This window comes from Chiloscyllium punctatum, chromosome 16 (genome assembly GCF_047496795.1).
Source record: "Chiloscyllium punctatum isolate Juve2018m chromosome 16, sChiPun1.3, whole genome shotgun sequence".
In the NCBI taxonomy this organism is placed as follows: Eukaryota; Metazoa; Chordata; class Chondrichthyes; order Orectolobiformes; family Hemiscylliidae; genus Chiloscyllium; species Chiloscyllium punctatum.
In genome coordinates this window covers 27,748,124-27,761,824 of record NC_092754.1, presented here as the reverse complement: position 1 = coordinate 27,761,824, position 13,701 = coordinate 27,748,124, and the positions used below count along the sequence as shown (strand labels likewise).

At 40.2% G+C, this 13,701-nt stretch overlaps 1 protein-coding gene across 8 annotated transcripts in view; it reads right to left on the bottom strand.

The window, feature by feature from the left end:
- atp13a2 (ATPase cation transporting 13A2) overlaps nucleotides 1-13,701 on the bottom strand; it is a 131,346-nt gene that overhangs the window by 48,838 nt on the left and 68,807 nt on the right. For all 8 annotated transcript variants that reach the window (XM_072586592.1, XM_072586594.1, XM_072586593.1 and 5 more), the window contains exons 3-7: nucleotides 12,630-12,797; nucleotides 6,890-6,948; nucleotides 5,638-5,746; nucleotides 3,698-3,777; nucleotides 1,150-1,227 (exon numbers count right to left, since the gene is read on the bottom strand). In XM_072586592.1, coding sequence (XP_072442693.1) covers nucleotides 1,150-1,227; nucleotides 3,698-3,777; nucleotides 5,638-5,746; nucleotides 6,890-6,948; nucleotides 12,630-12,797 — 494 coding nt within the window. The remainder of the gene's footprint in view (nucleotides 1-1,149; nucleotides 1,228-3,697; nucleotides 3,778-5,637; nucleotides 5,747-6,889; nucleotides 6,949-12,629; nucleotides 12,798-13,701) is intronic.

Sequence of the window (13,701 nt, the reverse complement as noted above, 5' to 3'; positions counted from 1 at the left end):
TTATGTTCCCATCTCTGCTTCTACTATAGCTTTAAGCACTAACTATATAAAACTCATTTCTACATTAGGCAGCATCTGAGGAGGAGAGTCAACGTTTCGGACATAAGTTCTTCTTCATGCCCGAAATGTTGATTTTTCCTGCTCCTCGGATGCTGCCTGACCTGCTGCGCTTTTCCAGCACCTGCAGTCCTCATTTCTATATTATTTCCCCATCTCCTGAAGAGACTTAATCTTGTTACACCATATCTCCATGTGTACAAATAGTGCTCTCACATTTTGCCCAAGTGCTAATCTAGACAATGAATGTCAGCAATCCAGAGCATATCATAGCCAAGTCTGATCCTATTCTCACCCATTGCCTGTGTAAATTCAATTTCCAGTCAGGGTCATTCAGCAGTGATTAGGTCCTCATGCCTTGATTTTAAATTGCCGTTATTGCTCAACAATTCTGGAAGCAACTGTAGTATTGCAACTAAATCAAATAAAATATTCATGACTGAGATTAAGCTCAAGTAAGGGTATCATGAGGAATGGAGGAAAGGCAAGTACATGGAGTTGAAGCACAGATCAGGCAGAAGTCAACAGAGTAGTGAAATTGGCTAAAGAGGTTGAATAGAGACAAAAAAAACTGCAGATGCTGGAATCCAAGGACAAGTAGGAGTGAAGAAGGGTTTGACCTGAAATGTTGACTTCCCTACCTCCTGATGCTGTCTGGCTTGTTGAGTTCTTCCAGCCTATTGCTTGTCTACCTTAAGAAATGGAATGTTTTTCTCTTGCTCCCATGTTCTAACAACCACTGCAGCAGACAACAATTAACTCAACACTGGTCAGTGACTGAGCATGTACTTTCTGGAGATGTACCTCCCCCCCCTTTGCTTTTGTATTCAACTATAAAGTGGTGATTCCAGCTTTCCCTGATGTGTATGGCTCAGTACAAAATTCCTTAAAATAGTAACCATTCTAGAAAATTAGTTCTCTACTTAATTGGATGCAATTGGCTTTCTAACTAACAAACAGTCATTCATTTAACTCTCAAAGTCTGACAGCTATTCTGTCGAGTTTTACCAACTGTTGATTGTCAGAGATATTTCAGCAGTACATTCCATCTGTTTAAATACAAATAATATTGAGAATGTACTGAGTACTCACTTTGAATTTTGGTTATGTTTGCTAAGTCCCCTCTGTTGCCTGCGAATGTCTCCACACGTCAGTGTTTCTTCAAGAACACTGCAAATGAACAAAAATATGATTCGCCTGGAAGCACACATTCTAAAAAGCCCTACATTTTTCTTTTTAGAATACATCCTGAAATGAGACACACAGATGAGAAAGGGGAGTTGACCAATGATAAATCCTTGGGGGACACCGATGGTAATCATGTAAAAGTAGGAGGGATAACCACTCCTGGAAAGATTTTAACTACAATTTGATAAATTGAAGTAAAGCCAAATAAATTCATGTTGTGGCAAAGTTGTAAAATGAATTCACAGCCAATCATATAGAGACGAATGTACAAAGAAAAGGTTATAGCCCACTACCAAGCTTGTTCATCTACAGACCATGTACATATTCTTTGTCAAGTACTCTCCCCAATCCTGTCAAATGGACAATAACTATATATAATACCTCGAAGGAAGGGGTTGGGACATAAATGGTAATGTCACTGGATGAGTAACCTGTCATCCTGACCTGGTCTGACAAACATTGGACTCATCACAACGGGTTGACTCTTCACCACCTTGTGATAAATTAGGGATTGACAATAATTACATGTGTAAGCAGTGATGCCCACATCCCATGGGCAAATAAAAAAGATGAAAGAAATGAAACTCAAAATGTCTTAATCACAAAAGTAATCATGTAAAATTATTGAGCCAATCCAATTCAACAATGACCAATTATATTCCACAAACATCTATAAACCAGACCTGATCATTTCATTACTAACACTAATCAAAATCTTTCAAAGTTTCACACAAGATTCAGACAGTCAAGAATGAGGCACACCACTCAATCACCAAAACTAAACTGGAAATAAAAGCCTGAAACCACAAAATTGTGGAATTCTTTCACTCCTTCAATTTTCTTCCTCTTTATAGATTCCCAAAACCCAGGTTTGACATCATCTAATCAGTGCTTCTTGATTTAGCTCATTGCTATTTATCCTTTAAAGCCTCAATGACATCCTGCACTAGGAATCATCTGTTTATTTTTTCCTTTCAGAAGCATGTGAAGCAGAAAAGCTCAAAACCAGAAATACCAACATCCAAACCTGTTGGAGCTACATGGGCACTGGTGCCATTAGACTCCAGACCTAAGCACTTAGCCTATTCACAGGCTCAGGTGATCACAGTCACCTTGCTGATACTTGACCGAATGCAACAATGTGCATCATGACTAGAACCCTCCACTCAACACCTCTCCCCGGCCTCGTATCCTTGCAAACATTACTCCCTCACATATCCATTACCTATCAAAACTTACTTGTAAACATCTGTGCTGTATCTCATTTACTACTCCATAACAGTCAGATAGCTACAACACAGAAAAGTGCCCTTCGGTCCATTGAGTTTTTATTGGTTAAAAAAAAACAATTATTCTAAACTAATTTTCAAGCATTTGGTCCAAAACCATGTAGTCCTTGGTATCACAAGTGCACACCTAAATAAAATATTTAGAGGATTTCTGCCTCTATTCACCACCATCCTCTGGGTGAAAAGTGTTTTTCCTCACATCTCCTCTAAACCTTCTGTCTCTACTGTAAATCTATGCCCCCAGTCATTGATCCCTCCATCAAGTGGAAAACTTTCTTCCTGTCTACCCTATCTATACCTATAATGACATGTTCAATCTACCCTCTTGGTGCCCCAAATGAGGCAACGTTCCTGAGCAGGATCCACCAAAAGACATCCGTGGATCAAGAAATGGGGAACATCGGAAGTCACCAGCAAGTCATTCGTGACAAACCCATCTAACAAACAGCAAGCTTTTAACTATCACAGTGAGAGTGGCCTTTGCTAAACATGTTCAGGACAACCCAGAACACCTACACAGCCAACCTGTACTTCTGATGCCCAGGACAAACTTATGGAGGGACACATACAATGCTGCTCACACAATCAAGTGGCAGGCTAAGCCCTGAAAGTCAGAGAATGAGAAAGTGATTACTTTGCTCCAGGGATTTAATTTGCTAAATAAATAACTAAAATCATCTTGTTCTTTTGAACTCAAACTTAAATGCATGATAATTTAATTCTTGTGGCAAAAGTAACATGTCATACTCTACTTTTACCAGCATCTACGTAACATATCCACTACTGCTTCTTTGGGTGTGGTAATGAAAGACAATTGGAATACTTCTCACCTGGTGCAATGTTTGTTAATCAGTACTTGTGCTTTCTACTGTATAATGGAGACAAACGTCAGAATAGTGAAGACTGAAATACCACAAAAATGCTCCATTCATACAAATAGGGTATGTACGTCATAGTTCATATTCATCCTCCTTTATTTCCAGGTTAAAAGAATAAATTACAAAGTTAACCACCACTCTGTCAAAGTTTGATAGAAACAAGGAGAAAATGCACTCAAAGACAAGAGCAAACCAGAGAATCTATTCCGAACTGAGAGTACAATTCCATAGAAAGGAGCAGATGAGTCTGAGTAGCCCAAAAATTTACTATGTAAGTTTATGTACCTGAGTTTGCAGAAACATTGTCTCTTCTCAATCCAAATGTAGCGTAAACCCTCAAACATATAATAACGAATCACATTTTTCTTTTAAAGAAGAAAAAGCACTGTTATAAAAAGTTTAGAATATAAACTTGCTGCAAACAAAGAGCACTGAATATAGCAACATGGTGGTAGCTTAGTTAACTATTTAAAGTTGAATGAGCGATGATACTGAACAAGAAACATTAGCCCTTGACTTTAAAGACCTCCCTAATAGTTTGATTTTGAAATGTGTTGAAACATAATACATCTTTTTTAAATTTTCTAAACAACTTGTTTAGAAAAGAAGATGCTATTACTCACATCTAGAGTAGGTAGGACTTGAACTGGCCTTCTGGCTCAGAGATGGGGGACACCACCACTGCACCACAAGAGCCCTTAAAATAGAATATTCTTCAGAAAATGAATTAATTGCTTTCAGGAGTTCAGAAACAGCCACCTTTTGACCTCATTCACATTCAGCACAATGAGACAATAGTCATCGAATTTCTCTAATAAAACTTCCTTTCAGTTTTGTGTGGATCAGACAGGAAGGAAAAGGAGTTTTCTCGTTTGAACCTTTGTTTTTGAATCACATCTACACTTCCATATTTTTATATTCATTACATAAAAACATACCATTGTTCTTGCTGTACAAAGAGCAAATGAAGTAGTCCGATTTGGTTCTATTAATTAATAGAAAATAGACTGTGCTGCAATCTGCACACTATTTATTTTATTCCAGGGAATGGAATATTTTCTCTTGTAAGCACAGAATGCCTCACCAAACATTTGCAGGCAGGGAATAGAGCAAGGATCCCTCTATTCTTCTCCTGCATGCAGGTGCAGGATCTTCCCTCTCACCTTTCCTGAGGGTTAATATTAAACTAAGAACTTAACTGACCAGCCACATGAATACTGTGGCTGTAAGAACAGGTTGGAGACTTTGTACTGGATTAGTGGTGCTGAAAGAGCACAGCAGTTCAGACAGCAGCCAAGGAGCAGCGAAATCAACGTTTCGGGCAAAAGCCCTTCCTGATGAAGGGCTTTTGCCCGAAACATCGATTTCGCTGCTCCTTGGATGCTGCCTGAACTGCTGTGCTCTTCTAGCACAACTAATCCATAATCTGGTTTCCAGCATCTGCAGTCATTGTTTTTACCTTGGAGACTATGTTTTCTGCAGTGAGTGATTCACCTACTATGTCCCTAAAATTTTTCTACCAACTCAAAGATACAGGGCAGGAATATAATGGAATATTCTTTTATTGCCTGGATGAGTGCAATCTAACAACATTCAAATAGCTCAATGCACTTAAGAGTGAAGGAAGTCTGATTGTTGGGACTCTAGACTACTTTAAACATTCACTTCCTCCACCACTGTGTCTGCAACAGGTTTCAGTTACACTCGCCAACACTTCCACACAAACTGCCAAATTAAAAACCTCTACCATAAAGGACAAGGACAGAAGACCTAATGTAACAGCACCTCTAAATTTCCATCCCAGTCACTAATCAATCGGACATAAAAATATTATTTCTCACTGGTGTTGGGTCAAATTTCTGGAACCTATCTAACAGCGTTGCAGGAGGATCTTCTGCAACATGGACTGCAATGTTTCACAAAGACAGGTCATCACTATTTGTCAAAACAAAGGATAGGCAGCCTCCACATGTTTTGAATTACTGCTTTAAAATGCTTCCCTCTCACTTTCAGAAGTTTTTTCATTGTTACACAAGTGCAACATTTCCCCATTTCCCATCTTTCTCCAAATGATGCTGCCAATTAAACACTTCATAATTTGGGTATTCATTGATAACAACATGGTGACCGCCCAAATTCTTATCAAATAGGAACTTTATCTGTTGTACACAAGCTTATACAACAACTGACTGAACACATGGGTGATATAGTATCCAATCTCTTACCTCTTCCTGTTTGTGAAGTTGAATAGTGTCCTTCCAATCATTTTCAAGTACTCCTATGGCTAAATTAATTCGGTTCTCATCGTCAATAGGCTCAACTGGTTGAGGAAAACTGTGTGGAGAAGAACATTAAATGGAGAAGCAGTCAATATGCTATATTTTCTGATAGTCTGCAACTGATTGAAGCATGGACATAGACAGCTCTAATTCCAAGTTTTTGTAGTAGGTCAATGCTCAAAATATAGCAGTACCCTGTCCCTTAGACATTCACACACCATCCTTTTTCTAGCATTGACTTCCTTACTGTTGACTCCAATGCAATGTGACATAGGCATGATCGAGACTTGTGCAATGACAGCCAGTTTTAGCTAGCCACATTGGCTTATGAAGGCAACCTGGCAAAGCTTAATAAACATCACACTTTTACTCAAAAATAAAACAAAAAATTGGAGAAGCAGAAATCTGAAACAAAAACAGAAAAACTGGACAAACTCAGCAGATCTGACAGCAACTGCAGAGAAAAAGCAAACCTAACTTTTCTCATCCAGTGATTCTTTTTCAGAACTTTTAGCTCTCCTGATTGGTTAATGCAAAAAAACACAGGTCAGGGTGGTTCAAGATTAATGGATATCAATCAAGATAGGATGAAGGTGCTACAATTACAATATGCATCAACTTGGGGAAAATCAACTAAACTTCTTGCTGAAAAATAAACAGGATGAGAACTGGATTTTGTTCAACCTTGATAATATTTAGCAATCAAGAATCATACATCCTATAATTTTTCACATCCATCTCCACATGGAAGGAAATCACAGGACACATGGTTCCGTTTTTCTTGTTCTGATGGGGTTTCACAGTTGCCAGCTGACCTTACAGGTCAGCTTCACCACTTCACCACTCCTTCATTTCTAAGGCTAATGAGTGAAGGTGAATGGACTTTCACTGTGGATAGCACCAAAACACAGCCTGATGATTCTAAACTCAGTTGTCAGTATTTTCAAAGGAAGCATCAAGAACTGGCAAGTCAATAGCAGAAACCCTCTCCACATCCTAGCACAGATGCATATTGGAAAATTCCTAGTGCCAGCTACTGATTACATATCTGTATTTACTACCTCTAGATCATTGAGTAGCAATGTCAATAACCCATAAACACTGGATTAATGCAGTTTTGTTCAGGACAATTTCATTGTCATCTGAGATTTTAGTCACTCCACGCACACAGTAATTCTGACCAACACAGCAGACTAACCAGTCATCCTCGACCTCTTCTGTCCAAACTTTGGCTACGAATTGCTGATTAAATGAATCCTGCAAGAAATCAGTTTAAATAATAGCTCCAGTGAATCCAATCTTTACATCTTTTAAGCATTAAATTGAAACCTATTCACACCAATAACTGAAGCAAACCAAAGAAATACTTCAGAATAAATGTTTAAAAGGTATTTTATCAATTAAAACATATTCCCCATTAGGGTAAACAAAACAAGGATCTTAAAAGGACAAACCGTCTATAGAGTAGTCCCCCATCCCCGTACCCACCGGGGGATACTTTCCAAGACCTCCCCCTCCCCCTCTTAGGCTTCTGGGTAATCCAAGATGAAGGACAGGAAAAAATTCTGGCTGTAAGAGCTGCTCCTTTTTTGAGGTATTTTAGGTGCTGGAGGTGATTTCCTTGAATTTCAGGAGCAGCAATTACTGTTTTATACGCTGTTGCATTGTTTTGGAACTTTGGGGAAAAAAGTCAAAACAACAGCAGTTTTAAAAGGGAGAAGAACAGACAAAGGAAGCACATGGTGAGTTTAGTGCAGGAGAGAGAGAGAGAGAGAGAGAGAGAAAAGAGAGAGAGAAAGAGAACCTGCACAGTTACTGCCTTTGCTGTTTTTGAATTCATGTGCCCCTGGACATCAGAGTGCATCTGGGACAATTAATAAACAGTGAATTTCACAACTGATCTTGGAGGAACCGATTTGGGCGAAGTTCACAACACAGAATTAGATAAGTTAATTGTTGTTTTAAGTCTGACCAAGAGAAAGGCTGTGAGTACAGAGGGTTCTTTCTTGATTATATGTATTTGTAGAGAAGTCTCTTGATTAAACTTAAAATATAAGCCATAGCTATTAATTTAACCTGGGGCAGTATTTGTAGAGGAATAAGATGGTGTTATTTTCTGGGTCTGTAGATTGTGAAGGAGCAAAATTGGCCTTTGCAGTGATATGTACTTCTTGTCAGATGTGAGAGTTTAAAGAGAGTTTAAGGGTTACTGCGGATTCTATCTGCCATAAATGCTGTTGGATGCGAATCTAATTAGACCAAGTGGATCGGTTGGAGAGACAGACAGAAGCAATGAGAAATTTGCAACAGCAACAGTATGTGATTGATGGCAATTATAGGATAGGGGGAAAGTCTCAGATACAGTCACATAGATGGGTTAACTCCAGGAAGGATAAGAGAAGTAGGTAGCTAGTGCAGGAGTCTTTTGTGGATATACCCATTTCAAACAGGTATGCTGTTTTGGAAAATGTAGGGGGTGATGGATTCTCAGGGGAACGTAGTACAAACAGCCAAGTTTCTGGTATTGAGACAGGCTCGAATGCAACGAGGGGTACGTCGGCTTCCAAGAGATCAATTGTGTTAGGGGATTCTGTAGTCCAAGGTACAGACAGACGTTTCTGTGGCCAGCAGAGAAAAAGCAGAATGGTGTGTTGTTTCCCTGGTGCCAGCATCAAGGATGTCTCAGAAAGTGCAGAATGTTCTCATGGGAGAGAGGGGCCAGCAAGAGGTCATTGTCCACGTTGGAACCAACGATATAGGAAGGGAAAAGGTTGAGATTCTGAAGGGAGATTACAGAGAGTTAGGCAGAAATTTAAAAAGGAGGTCCTCAAGGGTAGTAATAGCTGGATTACTCCCAGTGCTACGGGCTAGTGAGGGCAGGAATAGGAGGATAGAGCAGATGAATGCATGGCTGAGGAGCTGGTGTATGGGAGAAGGATTCATTTTTGGATCATTGGAATCTCTTTTGGGGTAGAAGTGACCTGTACAAGAAGGACGGATTGCACCTAAATTGGAAGGGGACTAATATACTGACCGGGGAATTTACTAGAACTGCTTGAGAGGATTTAAACTAGTAAGAGTGTGTGTGTGTGTGTGTGTGTGACCCAGGGAGATAGTGAGGAAAGAAATCAATCTGAGACTGGTACAGTTGAGAACACAAGTGAGTCAAACACTCAGGGCAGGCAGGGACAAGGTAGGACTAATAAATTAAACTGCATTTATTTCAATGCAAGGGGCCTAACAGAGAAGGCAGATGAACTCAGGGCATGGTTAGGAACATGGGACTGGGATATCATAGCAATTACAGAAAAATGGCTCAGGGATGGGCAGGACCGGCAGCTTTATGTGCCAGAATACAAATGCTACAGGAAGGATAGAAAGGGAGGAGAGGGAGGAGGGGGAGTGGCATTTTTGATAAGGGATAGCATTACAGCTGTGCTGAGGGAGGATATTCCCGGAAATATATCCAGGGAGGTTATTTGAGTGGAACTGAGAAATAAGAAAGGGATGATCATCTTATTGGGATTGTATTATAGACTCCCTAATAGTCAGAGGGAAATTGAGAAACAAACTTGTAAGGAGATCAACTATCTGTAAGAATAATAGGGTAGTTAGGGTAGGGGATTTTAACTTTCCAAACAAACATCGACTGGGACTGCCACAGTGTTAAAGGTTTAGATGGAGAGGCACTTCTTAAGTGCGTACAAAACAATTTTCTGATTCAGTGTGTGGATGTACCTACTAGAGAAGATGCAAAACTTGACCTATCTTGGGAAATAAGGCAGGACAGGTGACTGAGGTGTCAGTGGGGGAGCACTTTGGGGCCAGCAACCATAATTCTATTCGTTTTAAAATAATGATGAAAAGGATAGACCAGATCTAAAAGTTGAAGTTCTAAATTGGAGAAAGGCCAATTTTGACGGTATTAGACAAGAACTTTCGAAAGCTGATTGGAGGCAGATGATCGCAGGTAAAGGGACGGCTGGAAAATGGGAAGCCTTCAGAAATGAGATAACAAGAATCCAGAGAAAGTATATTCCTGTTAGGGTGAAAGGAAAGGCTGATAGGTATAGGGAATGCTGGACGACTAAAGAAATTGAGGGTTTTGTTAAGAAAAAGAAGGAAGCATATGTCAGGTATAGACAGGATAGATCGAGTGAATCCTTAGAAGAGTATAAAGGAAATAGGAGTATACTTAAGAGGGAAATCAGGAGGGCAAAACGGGGACATGAGATAGCTTTGGCAAATAGAATTAAGGAGAATCCAAAGGGATTTTACAAATATATTAAGGACAAAAGGGTAACTAGGGAGAGAATAGGGCCCCTCAAAGATCAGCAAGGCGGCCTTTGTGTGGAGCCACAGAAAATGGGGGAGATATTAAATGAATATTTTGCATCAGTATTTACTGTGGAAAAGGATATGGAAGATATAGATTGCAGGGAAATAGTTGGTGACATCTTGCAAAATGTCCAGATTACAGAGGAGGAAGTGCTGGATGTCTTGAAATGGTTAAAGTTGGATAAATCCCCAGGACCTGATCGGTGTACCCGAGAACTCTGAGAAGCTAGAGAAGTGATTGCTGGACCTCTTGCTGAGATATCTGTATCATCGGTAGTCACGCGTGAGGTGCCGGAAGACTGGAGGTTGGCAAACGTGGTGCCACTGTTTAAGAAGGGCGGTAAAGACAAGCCAGGGAACTATAGACCGGTGAGCCTGACCTCGGTGGTGGGCAAGTTGTTGGAGGGAATCCTGAGGGACTGGATATACATGTATTTGGAAAGGCAAGGACTGATTAGGGATAGTCAATGTGGCTTCGTGCATGGGAAGTCATGTATCATAAACTTGATTGAGTTTTTTGAAGAAGTAACAAAGATGATTGATCAGGGAAGAGCAGTAGATGTGATCTATATGGGCTTCAGTAAGGCGTTGGACAAGGTTCCCCATGGGAGACTGATTAGCAAGGTTAGATCTCATGGAATACAGGGAGAACTAGCCATTTGGATTCAGACCTGGCTCAAAGTTAGAAGACAGAGGGTGGTAGTGGAGGGTTGTTTTTCAGACTTGAGGCCTGTGACCATTGGAGTGCCACAAGGATCGGTGCTGGGTTCTCTACTTTTTGTCATTTGCATAAATGATTTGGATGTGAGCATAAGAGGTACAGTTAGTAAATTTGCAGATGACACCAAAATTGGAGGTGTAGTGGACAGCGAAGAGGGTTACCTCAGATTACAACAGGATCTGGACCAGATGGGCCAATAAGCTGAGAAGTGGCAGATGAAGTTTAATTCAGATAAATGTGAGGTGCTGCATTTTTGGGAAAGCAAATCTTAGCAGGACTTATACACTAAATGGTAAGGACATAGGGAATATTGCTGAACAAAGACTGCAGGTTCATAGCTTCTTAAAAGTGAAGTTGCAGGTAGATAGGATAGTGAAGGCGGCTTCTGGTATGCTTTCCTTTATTGGTCAGAGTATGGAGTACAGTAGGGAGGTCATGTTGTGGCTGTACAGGACATTGGTTAGGCCACTGTTGGAATATTGCGTGCAATTCTGGTCTCCTTCCTATCGGAAAGATGTTGTGAAACTTGAAAGGGTTCAGAAAAGATTTACAAGGATGTTGCCAGGTTGGAGGATTTGAGCTACGGGGAAGAGGCTGAACAGGCTGGGACTGTTTTCCCTGGAGCGTCGGAGGCTGAGGGGTGACCTTATTGAGGTTTACAAAATTATGAGGGGCATGGATAGGATAAATAATCAACGTCTTTTCCCTGGGGTCGGGGAGTCCAGAACTAAAGGGCATAGGTTTAGGGTGAGAGGGGAAAGATATTAAAGAGACCTAAGGGGCAACTTTTTCACACAGAGGGTGGCATATGCATGGAATGAGCTGCCAGAAGATGTGGTGGAGGCTAGTACAATTGCAACATTTAAGAGGCATTTGGAAGGGTATGGAGGGATATGGGCCGGGTGCTGGCAGGTGGGACTAGATTGGGTTGGGATATCTAGTTGGCATGGACAGGTTGGACCAACGGGTCTGTTTCCATGCTGTACATCCCTATGACTCTATGATCTATGTGGAAGCCCGAAACCATGGATAGGAGCGAACCCATTCATTTAAATGGGCAACGTACCTTCCATCAGCCTCCTTGTCCTTGGTTCTGGAAAGTTCCCTTTTATATGTTCAGGCTGCGGTTAACCGCAGGTATTTGATTCTGCGGTCAGCAGACCCGCTGATACAGGAGTTGCCCTGTACTGGCTACTTGCTAATTAATCTTTAAAATGTGCAATATCTTACCAAGTTAAAGGAAAATCAGACCAACCTCACTCACCTTTAAAATGGAGCACCACTTCAAAATTAAACAATCACTTGTTCAAGTCAGCAAAGCTACCTCTGTACAACTATTTACTTATGACTCCCCATAAAGTCAGTCACACGCGCATTGTTAAACAAGAGGTCACTACATAAATAGTTAACAGAAAGCAATAAAATGGGGAGGTCTAGAGATTTTCCAGATTGCTTTCACTATCCTCTCTCCACCATAACCCACTAAAAATTAGGCTTGTAAGAAGATAACTATGTTTTCACCAGTGTAGCAATAGATCAATCATTTTTACTAGACTGAAATACATACAAGGATAGAAAGGAAAACGTGTTTTGCATTGAAAAGGCAATCACCGACAACCTCATTGAAGGCACAATAAAAACAAGGAACTTTTAATTAATACATTCATGGGACATCACTGTCCAAGCCAGTAGTTATTGTCCTTCCCTAACTGCCCAGAGCACAGCTGTGAGTCAATCACATTTCTGGGTCATTGAACAATTACCTCTCGGTTTACTTTCTGCTAAAACTTACAATAGTAACCTCACTTCTCCAGATTGTTAACTGTCTCTCAAGTTTCAGTGTCAGTTAAATTCCACATTCAAGCTTGTTTTCTCTTACCTTGATTATGACCCAGTCAGACTGGCTCAGATGGCAGGGATGGCACTTAACAAGTACTTCCAGAACTGGCTTCCAGTGAAAGATGACCCACAATATTCCCACTGTCAGCACAGTAAGAATATTGCAGAGAATTACTCGCCATTGCACTCGCTGGTATCCAGTCACCTCCTGCATAGAAAATATATTTAGTTTTTGGTACCACAAAGAAATATACAGGTTATTCACTTGACTGAAAAAAATTCCAGAATCTTTGTTAACAACTGCACCACTTAGTACTATGGTGGTAACACATAAAAACTTAATACGATTGGAAAAATCTGGCACATCTAAAATTGAAAATCTTAAATTCTCAGATTCTGGAATTAACAATTGCCTGGATCTATCAAATTCTAAGACTGTTTTGCTTTAAAAGAAAATAAACCTGGGAGTAGTTTTCTGTGCATTACATGCCTCAGTTCTGTTATTTTACCAACTCAAAATTAATCACTGATCTTGCTAACTCAATAAGAACCATTACTGGAAGTCTTAAAGCCTCCCCATCCCCAACCAGTAAAGTAATAAGTGGAAGAACGAATGAATGCAAATATTATTTCATTGAATGAATGAATCAATCAATGGATTAATGAGTGAATGTATCAAATGTCTGATGCATTGAACGAGCGAACAAACAAACAAATTCAAAGTTTGATTCATTGAATGAAGGAATTAAGTAATGAAAGTAAAGGTTGATTCATTCAATGAATGAAGGAATAAATCAATCGTTGCTTTCATTACTTAATTCATTGACTGTTGGACTGAGTGATTAGAGGAAGATATGTCAGAGGTAGGTTCTTTACTACCACCACTGGTAGTGCATTCCATGCACCCACCACTTTCTGCGTAGAGTCAAAGACATTATAGACATTTGAGCGACTGCTGGACAAGCACAAATTGCAGTAAATTGAGGGGTGTGTATGTTAGGTTGATCTTGGGTCAAGATAAATGCTCAGCACAACATTGAGAGCCAAAGGGCCTGTACAGTGCTTTAATGTTCTAAAGTATAGGTTGGGTTGGTGTGCAGATGTCTCCCCAA